Source organism: Schistocerca gregaria, chromosome 2, assembly GCF_023897955.1.
Source record: "Schistocerca gregaria isolate iqSchGreg1 chromosome 2, iqSchGreg1.2, whole genome shotgun sequence".
Taxonomy (NCBI): Eukaryota; Metazoa; Arthropoda; class Insecta; order Orthoptera; family Acrididae; genus Schistocerca; species Schistocerca gregaria.
The window spans coordinates 286,572,002-286,598,823 of NC_064921.1; the positions used below are offsets into that span (position 1 = coordinate 286,572,002).

At 43.1% G+C, this 26,822-nt stretch overlaps 1 protein-coding gene across 1 annotated transcript in view; it reads left to right on the forward strand.

Moving 5' to 3' along the window:
- The window catches only part of LOC126336876 (pickpocket protein 28), a 115,931-nt gene extending 89,616 nt beyond the window's left edge, over positions 1-26,315 (forward strand). Inside the window, exons 8-11 of the mRNA XM_050000984.1 lie at positions 2,610-2,669; positions 11,644-11,836; positions 16,601-16,692; positions 25,279-26,315. Of these exons, the coding sequence (XP_049856941.1) occupies positions 2,610-2,669; positions 11,644-11,836; positions 16,601-16,692; positions 25,279-25,421 (488 nt within the window). The 3' untranslated portion in view covers positions 25,422-26,315. The remainder of the gene's footprint in view (positions 1-2,609; positions 2,670-11,643; positions 11,837-16,600; positions 16,693-25,278) is intronic.
- Positions 26,316-26,822: the final 507 nt, after the last annotated feature.

The following is a 26,822-nucleotide window of genomic DNA, read 5'->3' on the forward strand; positions in this document are numbered from 1 at the left end:
TCTGTTGCTTCCTAAAATATTGTTACATGTCAGACGTCGGACAGCTGTTGTCCAATATGAAGCCAGACAGCAGAAAAGCAAATGATGGTACAGCTCCATGATCAAACTATGTGTCAGGACAAATGGCTTGCTTTTGCTGACAGCCATCTTCCGCTGATACTGGTTCAGGCGGAAGTTTAGGAGAGACAAGAAAATGTTGATGGCATCTTGGAGAGGGGTCAAAGCAAGTGCTGACTGATTCAGAGTGGACACGTAAGATAAGGGTAAGTCATTGGGCACTGCAGGGAGAGGACATCTCTGATAGATGTCTGAACCACTCTATGTCAGAGACATTCAGAATGAACATGGCCTTCCTGGCTACAACCGGAAAAAGTTTTCGGCTAGCCACCCTACGTGACAACAGCCCTGCAGCCGGCAGTAAAGAAGTAAGAAGGCTCGTATTTCGTCAATTCAGTTTTTATCTGACAATCACGATGGAAGACATGGTAGATTTCGAATGTCTTCGACGTTTCAGAAGCGTTGCTGACGCTGTTCTCATAAGGTTTAAAGGTGACCACCACAACGTATGACTGCACCTCAAGTGGGAGTTCGAACACCCTCAACTTTCAGAGGCCAAAACCAGTGTGATCAATGACGACAGACGCTATATGGCCGCCAGAGTACCAGAACTTGAGGTAATTGGCATGGCGCTACACAACATCGGTGCACAACTCTTCATTCACCAGCTTCATATAGACAGTGGTACCAAAGACCGAAAAATGGATTCCAAGAACAGCTTGCGATGTATTTCTTTCCATATAAACTGTTCTACTTCATGTGGTTTTGGTCGTTGATGATCCAAAGCAAAAGTTAATTTAAAGGTAGCTTGGCGAGAGGACAATGCAAAGATGATAGATGAATTTGGATACAGAGACAGGACGCTATGCGGTAGTAAACAGAAGCTCTCCCTCGCAAGCAGCACGACAGGTGAGGTGCAAACAATACGTGGTCGCCTCCTCATTGCCGAAGGCAGACTGACTGACAGAGCTACCCAACCAAGACTCACAACCAGCCCAGCTTTATTTCCGCCAGTGCTCATCTCCTACCTTCCTAACTTCACAGCAGATGTCATACGATCTCTTGTGTCTTTACAGTTCTTCCCTGGTGGTCCCAATAGCCAGGACTACTGCTTGGGTAGCTCAGTCGGTAGAGCACTTGCCGGCAACAGACAAAGATCCAGAGTTCGAATAACGGTCTAGCACACAGTTCTATCAGAAAGTTTCAAGGCCACGTTTAAAGCAGGGAAGGGGAAGCTGATACTTTACTCTCTCAACACCAAAACACCTGCTTTTCTCAGCGATCGTCTTTCACAGAATGGAAGAACAGCCTCTGCTCCCCACACCCCTAGTTTACAGGTTTAAAGAAAGCATGACGTCAACGTATGCCTTACCTCCGTCAAATGGCTAAGAAAGTAGCATACATCAATCCCTTAGGTATATTCATTAATGAGTGAAGTGCACGTTGAAGACAGAGAAGCATACACATTTTGAGATAAAATAAGCAGAAAGAACACAAAAAAGAAATATTGATTACAACAAGTTTGATTCCATGTGGAATCAGACTGTCCAGCGACTACATTTATTTTGAGAAATAAAGACCACAGCAATCAGTCGCAAACACTGTTTGTTGCAAATCCAGATTTAGGTGACTTTGTGGCCAACTTCGGTGCAGTATATGTAAATTAAAACTTTTAAACCACTTATACAGGATAGTTGGAAACAGTCTGAAAACCTTGTAAGTGTTTTGCAGGATAGACAGTGCTGAGAAAGAAATGTTAAGAAAAAAATTCGATGTTGGGCCGTTTCCGAGTTAATTAGTATTGAAGTCAGTCAGTAAAGCAACTGCGTGCCCAAACTCAAGCGGCCCGCCAGAGAAGGTGTCGCCAAACATGTTCTTAGTTTAGCTTCCAGTAACCGATCAATAGAGTGGTACAAAAATTGGACAAGGGACTGTAGTAAGGATCGAACCAGAGCCAAAGGCTGAGCAGTCTTGTGCGCTATCATCTGCGGTATGAGAACAGCTGGCGGGCCACTTGAATTTGCGCGTGCAACGGCCAGATTGGCTAACTTCAATGCTAATTAACTCGGAAACGGCGCAACGTGTCGAATTTTTTTCTTTAGAATTATTCCTCAGCACAGCCAACTGTGCTACACCCTTACAATCTTGTCATACTCTTTCTCACCACTGTGAATATACACACAGTATCAGCTGGACTACCCGTGTCAAAGGCTGAGTTCACACTCGCATTAACTTAAGTTTACTCTCTGAACACGACCGCATACTGACGTAGATATCGATTTACACTAAAAATTATTTGTGGTCGATTGCTGTAAACGCTATTACACGAAACTGAATACACATTTTATCATTGATTCCTTCAGAGTGATCGAGCCCTTGTTTTTTAACTACATGTTACGGTGTTTTGGTGAACCTGACTCTGTGAATATGTTATGTGTTTTTGTTCTGGTCAGTTGTGCAGTGTGTACTCTTCGATTGTATCTGGTATCAGTTAGACGCAATGTCCCTCATAGTGAATGCATGTTGATTTAGTGGGTTTTTGTGTGTTTCAGGTACCGAAGAAACGCCAATATGTGGCTCCGGCAGCACTCCATGCGTGCAGAAAAGCGCTGGTAAGGAAGTGCAGCATATCGAGAACCAATCTTTTGTACAGAACCGTGTTCCAACACAACACACATCGTTTCACATTTTTTTAAAATCACAGCATTCATATGTTGCCAAATACATGCTCATCTTCAGCATCTATGTTGCAAAGTTTGCATAACCCCACTGGTGCACAGTCGTAGCAGTCTGTAACTCATATTTAGCAATCACTTGCATTATTTCCAAATTTGCCTGAAGTATGCTGTGTACTGGAATAGCGCCATGTCTTTTACCTAAGATAATAAAAAAGTTTATTGTCATCAGGCGATTCTGTCCTATACTCTTCTCTACTTTCAATGCATCGATGTAAAATATTATACAATTTGTCGATGTTTGATTTTGGACCTGGCTTTGTAATTCTTCTTGTTTTTGAATGGACCCAGTCTCCCTCACTATTACTAACTCGCAGTTCACCGCTATCCCCTTCAGCTTCGTCCTTTCTAATCGTGTCATCTTCTTCCCATAAGTTAGAGTATGTTCTGAAAAGAATCCTGTATGTGACAGCATTAACAAAGAAAGGAATTTCGAATGCGTTCAGTTACACAGAATAAGACAATACACGTGTATCATATATTTTGTTTACTTACATTTTGAGTTGAATAACAGGTGGTAATAATGACTGGAAGTCAGAACAACTATATTTAGTTTTTTCAGTTGCTGCAGAACCAGTCTTTACTTCTCTAGATCCTTTAATATTCCTCACGTATGATACTCTCAGGTTCTTCTACCTATTTTGTGTATCATTCCCTAAAAATATTATAGTTATCACTAACATATTTCTGTAAAACTATCCTTCTTACTGGTATTTATCATCTGGTGCATCCATTACTGATTTGCATTACCCTTTCCGAGTAGGAATTTCAGCGTAGTCTGGATGTATGCAAGATGATGTGAGATCACATGAAACAAATGACTATGTCGATGTGGGAAGTAGTAGCTAACGGGTATTTCAAAGTAACAGATTTCCTGAAATGTGCTGGCGCGATAGACAGAAGAAATGTTATTGTTATTCGTCCACAAAACGAGATATGCCATTTGCGTTTATTACGGATGAGGCATTCGGTTTGTTCATAAATGTTATGCATCCTTTTGCTGGAAGATCTCTATCTTTGAAAAATGGATTCTTTTACTATAGTTTGTTTAGAGCAAGGCGTCTTATTAATTGTACGTTTGGAATATTGTCGAATAAGGGCGAAGTTTTGCCGACCATCGAATGTTTCCCACCGGTTTGCAGAAGATATTATAAAGTGTTGTGTTGTTCTTCACAATTTTATCCGTACAAGAGATGGAATACAATTTGAAGAGACTATGAGGTGTGACGGTTTTATAGATACAGAATGTGACTCAGTTACTAACTGTAGATCTATTGTACTGAAAGTATTCGGAATGATTTTGCAGGCTAATTCGTCAGCAATGCTGAAGAACGGCGAGTCGCAATATTTTCGAACATAAGTTTTAATGACTTTAAAAGTTGAGGAAGATAATTTGTGACATGTTGTCACTCAGCACAGGACGAACTACAGTACTATGTACCAGTTTCGTATGTTGGTAATTCTTCTTGTTTTCGAAGGGATCCGTTCTCCCTCACCACTACTTGCTCGCAGTTCATCGCTGTCCCCTTCAGTTTCTCCTTTCTAATCGTTTCATCTTCTTCCCATAAAATAATGTAATAATAAATTATTACAAATTAATGAACATATTCACACGTACTTACCTAAGATTTTCTTCTCCTGTGGTGTCAATATGTCAAAATCCTAGTTATACATTCCACGTATCTCATTCCAAGCTTCGGCCTTTTTATTTTGTTCGAATAATCAGCTGTGGAACAATCTCACAGTACTGGACTAAGTTGCACTTCCGCAATGAAACTATCTACGTCGAACACATTGTTTTTTTTTCGTAGTGGTAGACACGACAGACCTTTACTAGTGATCTAGACTGGACATTGGACAGAAACAATAGAACCGCTGTGTCATTTATCTGTAACGAAACTGCGCGCGAAAGGCGACATTCAGCTCACAGTGTCCCGTGTGAAAGCTCCAATAAATGTCTGTGTAAAGCGAGTAGCGGGCGATTCGCTTGACAAGCTACACGGTGCCTCAGTGAGCCGAAATGGACGTCTGCGTCTCTCGTGTAAAAGGACACATATTGTGTACTGCAGCGCGCATCGTTTCAGGTCTCTGCAGCTGGATGCACCGCCTCCCGTGTGAAAGCGCCCTAACCCTACTGAACAACTGATGCTCTCACGCTGGTATTACTAGCCGAGTCACCACCGGTTCGATTCTCGACCCACACTAGCTCTTTGACGCTCTTTTGTTCTTCACAGTTCGCCCTGGTTCTCCGTGAATCGTGTTCTCTCAGCGTCTTCCAGCTTTGGCGGATGTGATGGCTGGTGAGATTTTAATAAACTGAGTGCCGGAACCCAGGCAATGTTTAAATTGAACCCTCCGTCCCTGTTTATAAGTTTTTCTGACTTTTTTATTTCGACAGACTCATTAATTATCCTGCCCCAGATACTTGGCGTTTGCACCCCATGTTTCATTTTATGATTATATTCGAGGGAGCAATGGACGTCGGGAATCGAATTCGGCTATAAATAGCGGTGTGAGACCAATATTTCACAATCTGCAGAAAACTTTATAATCTGGGACACAACAGCCACGATAAACCATGTTGAGAATTAAAACTGCTTCACCCGTGAAATCCTTTTATTCTTAGGTACTCCCGGTTTTACAGCCCTTAACAGCTACAACTTCAGATGCAAATCTGCATATAAGTGGAAGAACAGCTACGTAGAAAAATATGTAATCACAAGCTAAGATGAATCCATAACGAAAAATGCACTCAATGGAGTCAAGTAATGATATACGTGGGTCAGTTTTATAGTAAGATCCGATGTCTGATGAGAGTAAGAGGAACCTTATTTATGAACGTAAATTGTATCACAAATTACAATATGCGCATTTTTTCACTTTTCAGCATAGTCCCCATGGACATTTAAACATTTGTCAAGACGTGGCACCAGCTTTTGGATCCCAGCATCAAAGAACTCTGCCATCTGACTGTCAAAACAGTTAGTAACAGTTTCTTTCAACATATCTCCATTTTCCGAACACTTTCCTTGTTTCGGAAACAGATGAAAATATGATGGTGCTATGTCAGGGCTGTATGATGAATGATCTAGTAATTCTCTACGAAACTTGCCCGATTGCGTCTTTGTTCAAATGGTTCAAATGGCTCTGAGCACTATGGGACTTAACATCTGACGCCATCAGAACTTAGAACTTCTTAAACCTTACTAACCTAAGGACATCACACACATACATGCCCTAGGCAGGATTCGAACCTGCGACCGTAGCAGTCGCGCGGTTCCAGACTATAGCGCCTAGAACCGCTCGGCCACTCCGGCCGGCTTCTGTCAACATTATCGGCCCCATCTCGCGCACATTTTTGTAGTGAAGTTCGTCAGTAATAATGTGATAAAAGGACTGATCTTGAAACGTGTGGAAATTTCTTACGTAGCTCATCAGTAGTGAAGCGCCTGTTTCGGCTAGTTACCTCATCAACTTTTTGTGTCAAGTCTTTATTCATGACAGTAGGCTGTCCAGATCATTCTTCATCATGAGTTTGTCCTTCCTCCATTAAACAACGTACACCATTTACGCACATTTCCACCATTCATTGCAGCAGCATCACAAACTTAAACAGTTAATTTCAGCAGGACGAACCGAATAACCGAGCGCACTTCACAATCGGCGGGATTACTGATTGACAGGTGACAAGCGAAGCTGTATAACCACACAACAAAGATCGGCAGACACGTGGACGTATTGGCTGGATAGTGAGAGATTAACCAAGAGTGGCCGACTGTGAACGGACATCATGTGACAGGAAACGCGGACACGGTGCGCTGTCGGTTCTTACTTTAAAAATGACCCTTGTACATAAGAAATTACGGGTAGACCCAGCCTTAATAGTCAGTCCCTTGGAATAGATTATCCTTAAAAAGGCGTATGTCTTAAAAATAATAAGATATGACAGGGAACGCTTTCGTAAAACCTCCGGAGAAGGGTGAAAAATAGTGAAGAGAAATTTTACGCAGTGTCACATGGATTAGTAGGAAATGAAAGAGGTAGTCATCGAACGTCATCGTGTAGGAATGAGCACATACTATGACGTGCTGTCTGGGTGACAGTCCACCGCCTAAAAACTTTTAACCTGATCGTTGGACCATAAGAGAGAGGACGTGAAACAGAATAGCCCCTCATATTCCCGGAAGACCGTCGCCATCACTGGATGAGAGTGCGGTTTTGAACTTTTTCTTCGGAGGAAAAGTGGTGCGGCGCCACTCCATGGATTGGCGTTTCGTCTCCGGTTCGAAGTGATGATCCCATGTTCCATCTCCTGCGACGATAACTGGCACAAAATTGTCACGATCAGCCTCGTAAAGCGGGAGCAATTCCGCTCGGATGGTCCTACGTTGCTGTTTATGGTCTTCTGCTACCCGGCGAGGAACCCAGCGAGCACACACCTTGGAATACCCCGACTGGTGGTTGATCGTATCAGCACTATTATTAGAGACGCCCATTTGCGCTGCGAGGTGTTTGATTGTGATCCGTCAATCATCTCGAATGAGAGTGTCCGCACGTTCCAACACTGGAGGAGTGACAGTTGCGTGCAGCCGACCAGCACACAGGAGATCGGGCAGATTCTCACGACCCTATTGCGATGGTGACAGACGCCTCATCCAACGACTCATCGAACTTTTGTTCACTGGCAGGTCTCCGTACATCTGCTGCCAGCGCCTATGAACTTATGCGACGCTCTGGTTTTCCAGCAAAAGAAACTCAATGACTATTCTCTGCTTGGAATGCACTTTTACAGCCGCCATTTTGAAGGCGTCTTATAGCGCCACCTCCTTTCGGAACTTCATGAAACAGAAGCGTCTTAAGCAGGACTATTCCACGATTTCATACAAAAAAAATCCGCATTTTTTCATCTGAAATTGGCAGTGTTCGCCGAAAAATCCCTTTACGACTGCAATTTCCACTTGTACCGCTGTAGAAGAAAATACAAGAACTGGGGACGACGGAGCAGCACGGGAATAGAGAAGAAGTCCGGTCGTTTTGCCGAATGTGTGCTGCACTGGTACGTCTTCAACCAAACTGACTTGATGAAGCGTGGATGGCAACAATGGGTGAAATGCCTAGTGGAAAATAGTTCATGAAATTCGCAGACTGTATGATCAATCAATGGACGGAAAATCCTACAATACCAATTTAAATTTGGAAAGTTCTTAACCAGAAGCCCAGGATCATGAATACTGTTGAAGGATGGCATAGGAAGCTAAACTCGTTAATATATCAGAAACATGCGAACGTGTATTTTCTGATAAATAAGTCGAAGGTGGAAGCAGTAAATGCTGTACTGAAATAAGATTCTTTTGGCCCTCTTCTTCAAAAAAGAAAAAAAAATAGGTACTGGCAAAAGTATAGGACATCCTAAGAACATATACAAAAGTCATGGGTAACCTCCTAATATCGTGTCGGACCTCCGTTTCCTTTCCGTTCATTTCAAATACCTACATGATACTAAACATAAAATTCATGAAATATAAGATAAATAACACATACATAATTTTCAGTTTCACGAAAAATGCATGTCTTTTTACTTCCAGTTACATATCTCACTCAAAAATCCAATTTTCATTGCAAATACAAATACACTCCTGGAAATGGAAAAAAGAACACATTGACACCGATGTGTCAGACCCACCATACTTGCTCCGGACACTGCGAGAGGGCTGTACAAGCAATGATCACACGCACGGCACAGAGGACACACCAGGAAACGCGGTGTTGGCCGTCGAATGGAGCTAGCTGTGCAGCATTTGTGCACCGCCGCCGTCAGTGTCAGCCAGTTTGCCGTGGCATACGGAGCTCCATCGCAGTCTTTAACACTGGTAGCATGCCGCGACAGCGTGGACGTGAACCGTATGTGCAGTTGACGGACTTTGAGCGAGGGCGTATAGTGGGCATGCGGGAGGCCGGGTGGACGTACCGCCGAATTGCTCAACACATGGGGCGTGAGGTCTCCACACTACATCGATGTTGTCGCCAGTGGTCGGCGGAAGGTGCACGTGCCCGTCGACCTGGGACCGGACCGCAGCGACACACGGATGCACGCCAAGACCGTAGGATCCTATGCAGTGCCGTAGGGGACCGCACCGCCACTTCCCAGCAAATAAGGGACACTGCTGCTCCTGGGGTATCGGCGAGGACCATTCGCAACCGTCTCCATGAAGCTGGGCTACGGTCCCGCACGCCGTTAGGCCGTCTTCCGCTCACGCCCCAACATCGTGCAGCCCGCCTCCAGTGGTGTCGCGACAGGCGTGAATGGAGGGACGAATGGAGACGTGTCGTCTTCAGCGATGACAGTCGCTTCTGCCTTGGTGCCAATGATGGTCGTATGCGTGTTTGGCGCCGTGCAGGTGAGCGCCACAATCAGGACTGCATACGACCGAGGCACACAGGGCCAACACCCGGCATTATGGTGTGGGGAGCGATCTCCTACACTGGCCGTACACCTCTGGTGATCGTCGAGGGGACACTGAATAGTGCACGGTACATCCAAACCGTCATCGAACCCATCGTTCTACCATTCCTAGACCGACAAGGGAACTTGCTGTTCCAACAGGACAATGCACGTCCGCATGTATCCCGTGCCACCCAACGTGCTCTAGAAGGTGTAAGTCAACTACCCTGGCCAGCAAGATCCCCGGATCTGTCCCCCATTGAGCATGTTTGGGACTGGATGAAGCGTCGTCTCACGCGGTCTGCACGTCCAGCATGAACGCTGGTCCAACTGAGGCGCCAGGTGGAAATGGCATGGCAAGCCGTTCCACAGGACTACATCCAGCATCTCTACGATCGTCTCCATGGGAGAATAGCAGCATGCATTGCTGCGAAAGGTGGATATACAATGTACTAGTGCCGACATTGTGCATGCTCTGTTGCCTGTGTCTATGTGCCTGTGGTCCTGTCAGTGTGATCATGTGATGTATCTGACCCCAGGAATGTGTCAATAAAGTTTCCCCTTCCTGGGACAATGAATTCACGGTGTTCTTATTTCAATTTCCAGGAGTGTATTTAATTATTGATCTTTTATAACAGATTGTCAGTAAAGATTGTTTAAACTTAAAAAAATATAAATTAATTTTTTTCATCCTTGTGTTTTCACGCTAATGAAACAAGCACTTTTTAAAAAATTTACCACGGCTGCGAATAGAGTATGCGCCGCAGAGTTGCACAGAAACGCCTTTGGGTGATATACGCCATGTGGTCTCCTCGTATGTATAATTTCCATGGTTACTTAATGGCGTGGTGTCTTTTCTTTCGGACATGTCCGAAAGAAAGGACACCAGACATTCATATAAGTGATTCATCTCGATGGGCTATGACCCTCCACCTTCAGTGGGGATGCACAATTACGCTCGATCTCCTGCGGGAATCTCAAAATAGACAGCGTGAAGGACAGTCCATTTCATGCAGTATGTAAGGAAACCCAAAGTAGAGAACATAGAGGACAGTCCATGTCTTGCAGTATGTAAGGAATCTCAAAGTACGCCACTGGCCATTAAAATTGCTACACCACGAAGATGACGTGCTACAGACACGAAATTTAACGGACTTTAAGAAGATGCTGTAATATGCAAATGATTAGCGCTTTTCAGAGCATTCACACAAGGTTGGCGCCGATGGCAACACTTACAACGTGCTGACATGAGGAAAGTTTCCAACCGATTTCTCATACACAAACAGCAGTTGACCGACGTTACCAGGTGAAACGTTGTTGTGATGCCTCGTGTAAGGAAGAGAAATCGTACCATCACGTTTCCGGCTTGGATAAAGATCGGATTGTAGCCTATCGCGATTTCGGTTTATCGTATCGTTTGCTGCCCACGTCGGTAGAGATCCAATGAGTGTTAGCAGATTATGGAATCGGTGGGTTTACGAGGGTAATACGGAACGCCGTGCTGGATCCCAACGGCCTCGTATCACTACCAGTCGAGTGACAGGCATCTTATCCGCATGGCTGTAACGGATCGTCCAGCCACGTCTCGATCCCTGAGTCAACAGATGGGGACGTTTTGCAAGACAACAACCACCTGTGCAAACAGTTCGACGACGTTTGCAGCAGCATGGACTATCAGCTCGGAGACCACGGCTGCGGTTACCCTTGGCCCTGCATCACAGACAAGAGCGCCTGCGATGATGTACTCAACGCGAACCTGGGTGCACGAATGACAAAAGGTCATATTTCAGGATGAATCCAGGTTCTGTTTACAGCATCATGATGGTCGCATTCGTGTTTGGCGAAATCCGGTGAACGCACATGGGAAGCGTGTATTCGTCATCGCCATACTGGCGTATCACCCGGCGTGATTGTATGGGGTGCCATTGGTTACACGTCTCGGTCACCTCTTGTTCGCATTGACGGAACTTTGAACAGTGGACGTTACATTTCAGATGTTTTACGACCCGTGGCTCTACCCTTCATTCGATCCCTGCGAAACCCAACATTTCAGCAGGATAATGCACGACTACATGTTGCAGGTCCTGTACGGGCTTTTCTGGATACAGAAAATGTTCGACTGCTGCCCTGGCCAGCATATTCTCCAGATCTCTCACCGACTGAAAACGTCTGGTCGATGGTGGCCGAGCAACTGGCTCGTCACAATACGCCAGTCACTTCTCTTGATGAACTGTGGTATCGTGTTGAAGCTGCATGGGCAGCTGTACCTATACATATTTTCACTCGTCGCCGCTGATTCGCATGGAGTCCTGATGCAGCTGACTTCAATAGTTCCTCCCCTTTCCTTTCGTTTCGTCCCTACTCACCTTCAGTTTACACAACAGTAAGAGAGACTGTGGTGTTGTGCAGACGAGCTGGTGGAACGCGAAGTGGTGAAGAACATCGAGGCGACGAGCGGCGGCGCGGCGGCGCTGGGCCGCACCGACTGTGACTGCCTGCCCGCGTGCACAGTGCTCAACTTCGACGCCGAGACGTCGCAGGCGCACTTTGACTGGGCCAATGTCTTCACCGCCTACGGCGAGAACTTCAGCGAGATGCCAGGGTTAGCAGCACAGTATTTCTGCTTATTGCTCATTACCGTAATTGTATCCCGTTGCGGCACTCTCTAGCCAAAAGCAATTTGTTGTTGTCGTTATTCTCCTCAGTCCGTAGACTGATTTGATGCAGCTCTTCACGCTAGTCTGGCCTCTGCAAGCCTCTTCGTCGCTGCATAACTACTGCAATCCACATACGTTTCAACCTGCTTACTGTACTCAAGCCTTCGTCTCCCTCTGCGATTTTTACCTTCCATATTTCCATAGCCAAAGGACAAGCCAGCAGGTGCGGCAATAAGACGTTCACTTTGAGAAACTGAATTGAGAGTAGGTGGCTAAGCAGTGTTGTGAAGAGTCAGGTGACACCGGAGCTGATGGGTTGGTGTGTACAGGGTGTTACAAAAAGGTACGGCCAAACTTTCAGGAAACATTCCTCGCACACAAAGAAAGAAAACATGTTATGTGGACATGCGTCCGGAAACGCTTACTTAGGGAGTTCATTTTATTACTTCTCTTCAAATCACATTGATCATGGAATGGAAACACACAGCAACAGAACGTACCAGCGTGACTTCAGACACTTTGTTACAGGAAATGTTCAAATGTTCTCCGTTAGCGAGGATACATGTATCCACCTTCCGTCGCATGGCAACCCTGATGCGCTGATGCAGCCCTGAAGAATGGCGTATTGTATCACAGCCGTCCACAATATGAGCACGAAGAGTCTCTACATTTGGTACCGGGGTTGCGTAGACAAGAGCTTTCAAATGCCCCCATAAATGAAAGTCAAGAGGACTGAGGTCAGGAGAGCGTGGAGGCCATGGAATTGGTCCGCCTCTACCAATCCATCGGTCAGCGAATCTGTTGTTGAGAAGCGTACGAACACTTCGACTGAAATGTGCAAGCGCTCCACCGTGCATGAACCACATGTTGTGTCGTACTTGTAAAGGCACATGTTCTAGCACCACAGGTAGAGTATCCCGCATGAAATCATGATAAAGTGCTCCAATGAGCGTAGGTGGAAGAACATACTGATGAAACTAAAACGAGCTCTAACATGGAAGTTAAGCGTTTCCGGACACATGTCCACATAACATCTTTTCTTTATTTGTGTGTGAGGAATCTTTCCTGAAAGTTTGTCCATACCTTTTTGTAACACCCTGTAGTGATGTGTAGTGTGGGAAAGTGAGTGGGAGGAGCCATTGGATTTGTCACAGGTGTTTATGGAGAGGAAAGAAAGGATACAAATGTCAAAGCAGATTTCACTGTTTTGAGGGGAGGATGCTGTTGAAGTTTACTGATGTTTGTGTAGGTGTAGGCTCGATGTCATGCACTGGTTCAAATTCAGATGGCTCTATGCACTATGGGACTTAGCTTCTGAGGTCATCAGGACCCTAGAACTTAGAACTACTTAAACCTAAATAACCTAAGGACATCACACACCATGTCCGAGGCAGGATTCGAACCTGCGACCGTAGCGGTCTCGCGGTTCCAGACTGTAGCGCCTAGAACGGCTCGGCCACTCCGGCCGGCGATGCACTGGTACTGGCTTGTTAGTATGACAGTATTCGTATTTTGGGTTGACTTCGCTGGATGTATAGGACACAAGGAAATGTGTGGATGAGGAGGGAAAGGAATTGGTAAAGGAGTCCAGTAGGGGAGGGTAAGCAGTCACGGTTAGATGAGGTACCCAGGAACTTTGAGAGATTCAAGCTGGGTAGAGCAAAAGTACAGGCGACAGTGATATGGGAGAGGTTGTTTTAGATCAAAGCTATAAACTTCGAAAATGATGGAGTGATGCAGTCCCTATGTTCAGCTTGTTGGTAGTTTCAGTATATCGTGGGTTTTCATTGGATTGTTGAGGGGTTTCGTTGTTACAGTCGGATGTTAGTGATTCGGATAATTGGATAGAACAGTAAGGAATAGTTTGCGCAAGTCATAGGGACTGAAGTTGCAGGCGATTGTCCCTATAACTATGTTTGTGTTTCGGAAATACTTATCTTGAGCAGACAATTCATACATCAGGAGGTAAACTAGCTATGGTGGAGTTGGAGGTGCCTTTCGCATTTCTGAAGTACAGGGCAGAGATTAGGAAAGCGCATCAGACTAGTTAAGCATGAGGAATTTTAGACGTATTGACAAAACTGAAGATTATCAGAGAAGGCGAGAGGACTGGGGCCTTGGGACACATTGAGGCACATCTGTGATGGTAAGGAATGTATGCGAATTGATACCGTTCACGGTTACAAAGGGTAGATGTACAGACACAATGTAGGAAAGTGAACATAGCTGAATGGAAGTGTATGTGTCAGGAGCCTGCCTCAGTATCTGTGTGGTCAGTGTGCCAGCCACTTCTTAAACTCTGAATAAAAAGCATCATTAATGGCAGTCGAAGACTTGTGGTATAAGGAATCTGTCTCTTTCTGCCAGTGGTCTTGCCGAAGAGGGCAAAGGAGTGGATAGAGTTTCAGGGCAACCTCTTGGTCTTTGGTAGGAAATTTCCCCTGAAAGGCGAAAGAATAAGCAATAATCATGAATGGCATGGGGCTGCAGGTGCCAATGGAAACAGCTGCACTAAAGACACGCGACGTATATAAAGTTACTAGTTTGAAAGTGGCAGGGAAACTAGACAATCTGGAAAGGAAAAGGCACAATCTAGATATAGCAGGTGTCAGTGAAGTAACATGGAAAGAAAACAAAAAGTAAGTGGAGTACCTGATTGCGTGCAAGTGAATCATGGACTATGCGAAAACCAAAAAGAAGAGAATCGAAGAGTTTGAGACGTGTGCTGTAGAAGAATGTGGAAAATCAGGCGGACTGATAAGTTAAGGGGCGAAGTCATTCTACTCAGCATCGAATAAGAAAGGAACACATGGAAAACATTGACAAGAAGAAGGGACAGAATGAGCGGACATTTGTTTTGACAAGGGAATAACTTCCATGGTACTAGGAGGCGGCTGTAGAGATTAAAGCTGCAGAGGGAGACAGAGATTGGAACATATCCAACAAATAATTTTGAGGACGTAGAGTGCAAGTGGTACTCTGAGATGAAGTGTTTGGAATAAGAGAGGAATTTTTGGCTGGCAATGTCAAACAATAATAATAATAATGAGTAAAAAAAGTGTTGAGCATAAGAGTAGACGTTGAGACGATTGTGGTCGAATTACAGTTACAATCAATAATGAGAAATGAGCAAATTACTTAGGTGATGAATCTTGACTTTAACGTTGCAACATGGACAACGCAACTTTAATGTCTTGATTCACCATGTAAGTAATTTGCTCTATTTCTCGCTATTGATTGTAACTATAGTTACAATTTTAGCGAACGCTTTTTGTAATTTCACAGATTTAATCTGCTCATGTTGCTTTTACGTTACGAAGCCGGTCGTTATACAAATTATTTACAAGAGCAACCAAGCGGTTATTACTTAAGATATTTGTTGTAGTTAATAAGCAGAATGTTTGGCGTCAGGTATAGCAGAAATATCTATACAGAAGAGCTCTTCAATGAAAAGGCGAATTTCAAATTCCAGCAGAAACAGTTGACGGAGCACTGACACACTTACAATTTGGATATTTTCAAGTTCTGTTTCTTCTTCAAATCATATGCTTATTCAAACATCGAAATAGCTGACAAAATATTTATGACAACTCCACTGCTGCAACATCTTGTCAACGCTGTTTCAGGAAATTAAATATGATAAAAAAATACTTAAGGACAAGTAAGTGAAGGTAACAAGGTAGGTAAAATTTAGCGTTCTGGTCATAGACGAAGACTGCATGTCATTCTCTGAAGGCGTTACAGGCGTTATCGCGTTTCTTGACCTTGCAACAGCATTTAATCTGTCGACTGTCTCCTCAGCTGCTTTAATGATGCTGAGTGAACAGGGTACCAGTGCTCTCCCAAGGAAAGTTCTCTAGCAGTATCGGGAATCGAACCCCGGTCCACCACATAACAATTAGCCGCGCTGAACGTTCTGCTGCGAAGGCAGGTGACTTTAGGTGAAGCAGATTGTCAAATTCAGCTGTCTTGTAGATAGAGTACGACACATCTGATAATTTCGACTTCAGTGACACAACCAATGAGCCTCATTCGCTGAAAGCAAGGAAATGGAAAGCATAATTATAATAAAAACACAGTTCTTGGAAAGGAATGTGTTATTCACACATAATTATAGCCTTTTTATTTTATTTCTATTTGTGATTTAATTATTATTGATCATTTGATCTTTATTATACAGCATACTAAAACTAATGTACAGTAGCTGCCATAAGCAACAAGACATAGATTCTGCTTTGTTTTCCACTTTTTTTAGAAAGGTTGTATAATTTCATTACAATGATACTTTTAATTTGTTTGAGTCGTATTTTTTATCTACAGAGCTCATTTAGGTAATATTTCTCAGTAAAGCTTCTTTCTTATTGAAACCGCCTTATAAATTACAAAATTTCTTAAATCTATACAGAAAAAAGTACGGAAATGTAGTTTTTATGGAGGGAAGAAGAGGGAGGACACAGCTTTGGCAGTTCTGCCAGTGGTCCAGTATTAACTCGGTATTGCACTGCCCGTAACGCTTTGCCAAAGGCTGCCTTATTACCGGCTATAAAGAAAACTGCGAGTCTGACGAATCTTCATTCTTTTGTAGTTGGTTCTGTAATCCTACAGCAAGCCCCCGTGTTTTAGTGCAGTGAACTGTACTCATAATAAAGTTACGGTGAGGAAATGCTATGTTTAGTCCAAAGTTTTACTTTCTTCTTCTTCCTTTGCAGTGTTGATATGGCAAGAGTTTCAATATACTTCAAAGACATGCAGTTCATCACCAGTCGTCGCAGCGAACTTTACGGGATAACGGATTTCATAGGTAAGTTCATTTCACGGATAAATTCTATAGACTTTTTTTGGTGCATTCAGTTACAGAATTTTGCAACTGATTCTGTCAGATGTTTAGAACTCCAGTTCACATTTGCCAGGCTGTGACAGCCTGGGACCTACTATCCTGCACAACAATATCGATGGGTCACAACTGTAATCAGTCATCTCATACAAATATTCCCGTCTAACAGTTCTTAGGGATATGAAATGGACTGGTCATTTAGGCTCACAAGGGAACCACCAGACTTGTCACGGAAGGGTTTTGATAGGTCTTGAATATGTCATAAAGGTATCTGTCCCGAGTGCCTGGCTAACGGCGTTTCGTGCGACGACCCCTTGTTCCTGAGAAATTCGATGTTGAAGTTTTACGCTTACCTCTTATATTCCTAACAGTTGTGATGTTTTGACAAATCTAGCTTAGAGCAGAGGCTAAGGTTTAGTGGTATCATGGTGCTGGTACCGATTTGCCAACCCTATGCTGTTTACTTTTACCAGCAGGTTAAAGTTTTGAAGAAAAAAGTTCGAAATGCTCTCTACTTGCTAAAGACTATTAGAGAAATCGCTTGGACGGAAGATTCAATAAAAAATATTCTTTAATTTTGTATCCCACCCTCCGTGAACAATGGACCTTGCCACCGGTGGGATGACTTGCTTCCCTCAGCGATACAGAGAGCCGTACCGCTGGCGTAACCACAACGGTGGGGGAGGCGGGGGGAGGTACGTATTGAGAGGTCAGACAAACGTGTGATCTCTGAAAAGGGGCGGCAGCCTTTCCAGTAGTTGCAGGAGAAACATTCAACATGTTTGACTAATCTGTTCTGGACGTTAACGAAAACGGCCTTGCCGTGCTGGTACTGCGAACGCTGAAAGCAAGAGGAAACTACAGACATAACTTTTCGCGAGGATATGCTACATGCAGCCTCAGGTCTGCATCAGTTTAGAGCATCTGCTTTCACAGGAATTATCAAGTACGCGTGGTTCGTATCTAAATTGATCAAAGAAAGAACAGTCTCTTTGAATGCACACGAACTGGGCTTTCTGTGTGTCTGCAAGGCAGTAGTTTCCGGAATTATGTTATAACACAGCAACCTATGCAACCGACAGCGAACAAAACAATTCGATCGGTATACGCTTTTGAAGGAAGTTTGTTGTAACGACTGATTTATCAATGAAATTATCACCGAGAAAATGACCAATTTGAATAATTTTGTTGAATTTACTCTTTAATGATATTCTATTCCATGAAACTGAAAAAGGAGTACACAAGCACAATTTGAACCCGTACCACCAGAGTGGTATCCATGAACGTGCGCTATACGCGCTTGGACGAAACGTGGAGAACATTATACGCCCAGGAGGCACGCATCAAACATCAACATCGATTTTCTCGGAAGGTAGGGGGTCGTCGCGTGATAAGCCTCTATCCCGGTATTCAAGACAGGACGCTCTATAATATATCAAAGACTCATCAAATTCGGTGATTAACAGGTCTGATGGTCCCTTGTCAATCGTGCTACACATGCGCTAAAAGGATTTGTAGGCATCACAGATCACATCATCACGAGCTGTGGGGTTGGTATGTCAGGTGGCGCCGTCATAACAGTCTGAACTAGTGGTGGGCAGGAAATCGCGTATCTGTTAGAAATCATAGTGAATGAGAAGTCACAGATATCACAATAACAACTTTACAAAATCTAACTGCGATTTCAGTCACAGTTAGCAGTCGCAAGTAGCATTTCACATTAAACGCCGTGAGCCATCTGTTGGCCGAATTCCATACTGCTTTCTGCGATTTCCGTGACAAGTCGCAACTAAGAGTCGCAAGCAGCAACTAAAGAGCGCAGTTAGCAGTGCCAACTGTTGAGCAAAGCTCATACTATGCTATTCGCTACCGAGTCAAACTGCGATTTCCGTGACAAATCGCAACTAAGAGTCACAAGTAGCAACTAAAAAGCGCAGTTAGCATTCTTTTCCTAGTGCCATATGTTGAACGACGTACGTACTTCGTTATGAGAGCCTTGTGCCTCACGAGATCGGTGTGCTGTGTGTGCATATGAAGGACTTATTTCATTAGTGGTACAAGTCCATTTTTGTTCATTTTGAGATACGGAGTCGTAAAGTTCAATGAACGCTGAAAAATCTACAGTTGAGATACCAGAAATATTCCAGCACATGGCATCTTGCTAGAAATGAACCTTTTTTTAATGTTTGTTTGGATCATTAATTTCAGAAGCATTATAGACAGAAAAGTGGAGGTAATGGACTTGTACCACTATTGAAATAAGCCCTTCACATTATATGACGACATGCACATTCAGCATCAGTTATGATTGGTCAAACACAGCTGTGACTCTGAATGTATTATATTAATAAGAAGCAACATTGCCTTTTTCTCGTGAAAATATCAAGCAACGTAACAAATGTGATTCTGCTTCCAATATGACAATTTTGGTTAATACTCCACATGCCTACAGGACTTTGCAATGTTAACACAGTAGAACTCAGACCTCTGTATAAGTGTAGTGAAATGAAAACAGCATTATTGAGTCATATGAATGCCTCACTTTTATTCCGGCACAGTTCAAGACTCGGGATAAAAGTTTTGCAACTGGTGTTCTACATGGCAACTTCTCACACACGAACTTTTTGCCGACACTATTACCACCTACATAAGTAAGCTTTTCCTGTGTTACTTTCAAGTACTGCACTTAAGCAATTCCTGATTTAACTGTAAGATATGTACTTCCCACTTTCATATCAACAGCCTCAAAATCCATGTTGTAGACTTCGTGATATGTTACAGGTCAGTGTCACACCAAGGTTGTGGAGAAGGGGGGGAGGGCGGCATGTCACGCTCCAACTAGTGTTTACCAGTAAATAAGTGGCGGAAAATTACGGGTATAGGACGGCTTAAACATGTGGAAAATGAGATTTTCATTATTCACTCACTGTACTGAACATTTATTATTCCTTTAAAATCGCATAACAACTTCAATAAAACACAGTTTAATCAGTCATGTGCACACTTATTTCACAATTATGTCACTTTTAAACTGCAAATCCTGTAAGAGCTGTCTTGAATCTTTACGAGTCTCTCTCAACAGCCTTGATGTGGATAGATACGTACAGAAACCAGTAATCAAGAGTCAGAACTGTGTCTGCAAAATCACAAGGATTATTAAACAATTTTTGCTGTCACTAATTACAAGCAATATAAATGACAGAGTAGATTGCTAATATTTGCTGTAATGAAAGCCACTCAATGGGGTATATTTCACATGTGCAAGATCGATTTCACTGAAGTAATTAAGTCCATCGAAACACTTAGAAACTAACCTCTCGTCTGACGAAAACGGTCTAAAGACGCAGTGGCAATTTCTCCAGATCTGTTGATAATGGTATTTTGAGTTATCAATTTACTGAGTGACTGAAATGTAGTTCGGGTACCTGTGAACATAACAATATGTTAGAATTCATTTTCTAAACACGAACTATTACGCTACTGTATGGCTACTTACATATTAATTACACTATTAATATTTTCACAGTTGTTTCTTTAATACATAATTAAAACCAACGGAAGAACAAACGTAAAACGTACTTACCAATGACAGGTTTGTTGAGATGCAATTTTTTGTGTGGCAGATGTAACTTTTTCATACGGTGGTAAGTCGCAGAAATCGCAGGAGTCACAGAAATCGCTGAAGTCACAGAAATCGTAGAAGTAGCAGAAATCGCAGAAGTAGCAGAAGTCACAGAAATCGCGGAAGTAGCACAAATCGCAGAAATAGCAGTGGCGGAGGGATACGCGACCTACGTTCCTTAACTGCGACAAATCATAGTTAAGAATAGCAGATACTGAAAAGTAGCATTCACAGAAATCACTGATATCGGAAAATCGCAGTTTAGCCCATCACTAGTCTGAACCCTGAACTGCCAACACTGGACCATTTAACCACACAACAATGAAACGGCTCCTGTTTGCCGCTAAGACTTCGCTACTCATGTTGCTCACGTGCACAGGGCACTTTCCTCCGTGAGCCGTACCCCTCTGAAAGCCGACATCTTGTCCCGCGACCATAGTAGGAAAAGCAGGCGGCAGACTTTGGCATGATACTGGCAAAATGCAGTCAGTCTACAATGGAGACTACTTAGGAAATACTCGTGCGAACAAGCCTAGAAAATTGCTCCATTCTGTGCGACCCTCACCGAATAAGGCTAACAGGTGGCAGACTTGGTTCATTGGTAGAATGCAAAGAAACCGTAGTCAGTCTACAAAGAAGATTCCTTACAGATCACTAGCGCTATCTATCCTAGAATATTGCTCAAGTTTGTAGGTCCTGTGCAGTATAGGATTAACGGTGTATCTTGAACGCTTACAGAGAAAGGCAGACAAGTGATCACTGGTTTGTTTGACCTGTGGGGAGTGTCGCAGAGATGCTGAAGAAACTGAACTGGTAGACACTTGAAGGTAGACGTAAACCAAGTGATGAATCTAGGAATATACTACAACTCTCCATGGTATTGGTCCCTTAGGGAGGGTAACATTAGATTAATTGTAACACACACAGAGGCATTTACATGGTCATTCTTCTCACCGTCCATACTTGAATGGAACAAGAATAAGCACTAACAATTGGTACGATGAGAAATGTTCTCAGCCATGCACTTCACAGTGGGTTCCAGAATACGGATGCAGATGCAGATGTAGAAACGCGGGCATCCCCGTGAGGCTCTGCCATAGATCAAATAAACCCATGATCATTCATGCTGCCATTCTTTGTATACAGGGTGTTACAAAAAGGTACGGCCAAACTTTCAGGAAACATTCCTCACACACAAAGAAAGAAAATATATTATGTGGACATGTCTCCAGAAACGCTTACTTTCCATGTTCGAGCTCATTTTATTACTTCTCTTCAAATCACATTAATCATGGAATGGAAACACACAGCAACAGAACGTACCAGCGTGACTTCAAACACTTTGTTACAGGAAATGTTCAAAATGTCCTCCGTTAGCGAGGACACATGCATCCACCCTCCGCCGCATGGGATCCCTGATGCGCTGATGCAGCCCTGGAGAATGGCGTATGTATCACAGCCGTGCACAATACGAGCACGAAGAGTCTCTACATTTGATACCGGGGTTGCGCAGACAAGAGCTTTCAAATGCCCCCATAAATTAAAGTCAAGAGGGTTGAGGTCAGGAGAGCGTGGAGGCCCATGAAACTGGTCCACCTCTACCAATCCATCGGTCACCGAATCTGTTGTTGAGAAGCGTACAAACACTTCTTTCATGAACCACATGGTGTGTCGTACGTGTAAAGGCACATGTTCTAGCAGCATGTATGAAATCATGATAACGTGCTCCATTGAGCGTAGGTGGAAGAACATACTGACGAAACTAAAATGAGCTCTAACATGGAAATTAAGCGTTTTCGGACACATGTCCACATAACATCTTTTCTTTATTTGAGTGTGAGGAATGTTTCCTGAAAGTTTGGCCGTACCCTTTGGTAACAACCTATATATGCAATATCCTCCGTTAGTCTTTTCTGATATGGGTCCCGAACACCCGAGCAATGTTCTAGGCTGACTTGCAAAAGTGTTTTGTTATAATCTCCTTCATAAGCGAACAGCATATGTGAGTGTCAATTCTTGTTTTGGCCACTATCCTTAAACATCGGAAATAAAGGTCGTAGCACTTCGTTGCAAGTGGGATTAAATTCATCTCAATTAATAACCAACACAAAGTACAGCTCTTACGAACTTAGAACAACAAGCTGTTTCTTCCAGCAGCTGCCACTGCTGACATACACGTGCTAAAAAACCAAACGATTATATGTGTTCAGGCATGACTTACGCAGTAGTGCTGCTAAACCGCCTTCACTTCAGGAGGCAGATTTCTGAAGTGAGTGTCATGTGTGACACTTCCTTGATCGGTATATATTTCAAATATTTTTCAACAATTAAAGCTGAAGAGTATTTAAGTAAGGCCACAAAAGAATAATCAGTATGTAGTGTTTTCAATTTCGTTTTCGAATTCAGGACACACAACTTATCAAAGAGAACTATTCACATTCTTTAACAAAAATGTTATTGGCCGGTGTTACCATATGCACCTCAGTGTATTATTGTATATTTACAGAAGTTACAAGATTGTCATTGCCATATCTCTTAAATGAAAATACATGTAAGATAGTTTGACTTATTCGACATCCGTGAGGGCCACTTCACACAGGATTTGTGCAAGGGATATTAGCGAACGAGATGTGTGTGAGAAAAGTAATGAGAATGATTTTTTATCAACCGAAAATTTTATTTTTTCCTGCATAGAACAATATTGTCCCCTTCAAAGTAGTTCCCTTCGGTAGCTACACACGCCAGAGTTGTTGTTCCCAATCTTGGTAGCAGCACTGAAAGACTTCAACTTGCAGTGCCTTGAACGTATTGGTCACATTCTTTTGAATGTACAAGGTGTCCCACTCAAACCTCCCTGATTTCAAACACCCAGGGAAAAAAACACAGTAGATACGACAATGAAAAATGCATCACATCTCAAAGAATTTATTTGTTTATCATCAATATACCTCTACATGTGAACCATTTGTAGCACGTGTCCCACTCAAACCTCCCTGATTTCAAAGGCCCAGGAAACAAATACAAAAAACATAAAAACACAGTAAATATGACAATGAAAAATGCACCACACTGTAGAGCATCTCAAAGAATTTATTTATTTATCATCAGTACACCTCAACATATGAACCATTTGTAGCACGAAGAATATCGAGTCTATATTCATTATCTTGCCAAGTTCTTTGTAACATTTCCCCTGTTATTGTTGCAATTGCAGTAGTGATACGATGTCGCAACGTAAGAATATCGTCCACTTTGCCGCATACACGCGGCCCTTCACGAATCCCCACATGAAGAAATCAAGCTGCGTAATGTCGGGTGAACGTGGTGGCCAGGCAATGGGTCCTCCGGGTCGATCCAACGATTGGAAAATTTCCTATCCAGGGACTTGCGAACTGCCGTTGACCAATGCGGCGGAGCTCCAACTTGTTGAAAAATGATGTTGGGTTGCAAGTCTTGTATCTGAGGGTACACAAACTGCTCCAACATGTCCAGATACACTGACCTCTTCACTGTTTGTTCCGAAAAGAAGAACGGTTCAACAATCCTGCCGTGCATTAGCCTGCACCAGACGTTTAGTTTAGGGCTATCGTGAACATGTTCAATGACAACGTGCGGATTTTGCGAACCCCAAATCCGAACATTATGCCTATTAACTCTTCCTGATAGATGAAAGGTTGCCTCATTTGAGAATAAACATCTTTCCAGGAAGCTGGTATCCATATCAATACGCTGCAGCATATCTGCTGCAAATTGTTGTCGGCGTGGTTTGTCGTTTGGCGTCAGATGTTGCACAATTTGCACTTTGTAAACACACATATGAAGACGCTGGTGAACTATACGTTGCAATGTTGATCGAGGTACATCAAGTTGCCTAGATGCTTGACGAACTGACTTACGTGGGCTTCTTAGAAACTTTTGTCTGGTGTCACCCATTGTCTCTTCTGAAACTGCATAACATGCACAGCCAGAATGTTCCAGAGCGCTTCCTGCTGCCAGAAGCTTCTTAAACGATTCCTTAATTGCTTTCAAATCAGGTGGATCAAATTCATACACACGACGATAATTTCTTTACGCAGTAATCAGTGATTTTGTTTCTGTAAATCACACTACTGCTTGCGTGCACTGCTGTGGTGTCGCCATTTTCATTTCATGCCACCATGCTGCACTCTTTCGACGATACTTGGCACTTCTCATGCGCGAATATAAATTCTTTGAGATGCTCTACAATGTGGTGCATTTTTCATTGTCGTATCTGCTGTGGTTTTACTCTCCTGGGTCCTTGACACCAGGGAGGTTTGAGTGGGACACCCTGTACTTCAGAGTTCCAAAATGACCTTCTTTTACGATATTTTTTCAGTTTTGTCAAAAGAACAACGTCACAAGGACTCAGATAAGTGCTCTTGATAAACAATATTACCCATAGGCCTGTTACAGCTTTTCAGAGGTCACACTGTCGGATTCCCCAGGTTTAACAAAGAACTTGATGGCATAAAATTGTTCTAAATTCCACTTTTCCATTTTCGTAATACACAATAGAAACATAACTTCACTTATGGCGCTCTCAAAAATCATACGATGGTTGTATGAGCTGAAACTCGCAAGGGATGAACTACACAAGTAGAACAACACAGCATTGCCAGATCTCTCGCAGTGTTGCCAGTCTACTTTTCTCACACATGTCGTAAATCATTATTGCTGCAGATATATATTATATATTCTTGTTTTATTACGTGTTCCACATCCTTGAGGGCCTCCTCATGATGGATTTGTGGAAAAAGAGTACATCTGATGTCATCTAACCCATGATTTTTCCCTTCATATGTTTTGGAATCATAAATTCATTGTTTCTCATAGCCAGAATAACTGAGACTTTTGCGTTGTTTAAGAAAACAATTTCATTGCCTGACTATCCTCTCTGTTTGTCTTTTCAGCAAACTGCGGCGGACTGCTGGGTCTGTTCATGGGCTTCAGCCTACTCAGCCTCGTCGAGCTCATCTACTTCTTCACAATACGGATTGGCTGCACCTTTGCATCTAAGCGCAATGCGGCCAAAGAAATGTACTCCGTATCTTAACACGACCCTTAACATTTACGAATTGGGTCCATTTCAGAAACTTCACCGAAGCCCTATTACAATATTACGTAACCATTGCAGTCTTGTCTTGTGAAAACATGTGTTTCAGGCAGTTGCAGACCATTAAACACTTTATACTATGCACCTAAGCTGCACGCTTTCTTTTCTGTATATCTGACAAGGGGAGGTCACGACATTGGATCACATATTTACACTTTTACTAGGCTATTAAAACAATATAATGTGCAAGTAATAAGGTACACTAACCTGGCAATTCCGAGAAAATCTCAAGAGGAGTTTTACGCGGTTATTACGTGATTTACCTGTGCATAGGCGCCAGACGATAGAGGCAATAGTGGTCAAGTCATTAGCGTTCGGGCTTCTTTCCTGGAACGTGTATGAACCAACGGTTCAACACCCGCAAGGACTCAATTTTTAATCTATATTCTTTTTCATCACTTGTCATATTATTTAATCTGTATGACACTTCAGATGCAACATAATTAAAAAACCACTTGTATTTGCAGGAAGTTTTAGTGAATTTCATGTTATTTGACTACTTACTATTTCAAATTCAATTTAATTATTAGCACAAGAATATTTATAACTATGGACAAGTACATGAAAAACGCACTGAGTTTTCCTGAAAAGGATGCCAGTCGTGATTTGCGAAATCCCTTACACATGTAATCTGGTAAGGTGCCCGGAATTACTTTGCACACAGAGGCAGACCCCATTTGGCAGTTAACATGCGTAACGGTGAGACGTTGATAATGTAGCAAGAACAAATAGTGTACATGCAAAATTTTGAATATCACAAAATTTACTCTTGAACTACAAAAATGAAAGGGAATCGAATTGTCACTTCATACACGTTCATCTTACGAAGCTCAAACGCTAACACTTTTTTTTTAACTACAACTCAGGGAACCTTCCCGGCTCCCAAATGGAGGGTTGAGGCAAAGTGGGCAGGGGTAGCAACCCGAGGACGGGTCACAATGTCCCGTTCCCACCCTCCAGGAACCAAGGAAAGCGTAGGGAACGCAGAGTACAGGTACAATGAACATCTTTTTCCTTTTTTACTTTATTTATTTAGTTTTGTCATTAATAACACCAGGAATACCAGAAAAGTGCCATCGCGTGAGGAGGGCGCAGCAAGACGTCAGACTGATTGACACTATCAACGTATAGTTTTTCCGAGAAGAACATTCCAATGTCCAGTGAATATATCGTTTGTAAGTGTGGAAGAGGCGGGGATCAACTGTTCATGACAGGAACACCCCAGCTCTGGGGTGGGTTAAGGAAGACACTGCAAAAGACATTGGAAAAAAATTGTCTGTATCTTGGATTGCGGACAACTGCACAATGGCGTTCATTGACGAACTGCCAAAAGCAAAGGAT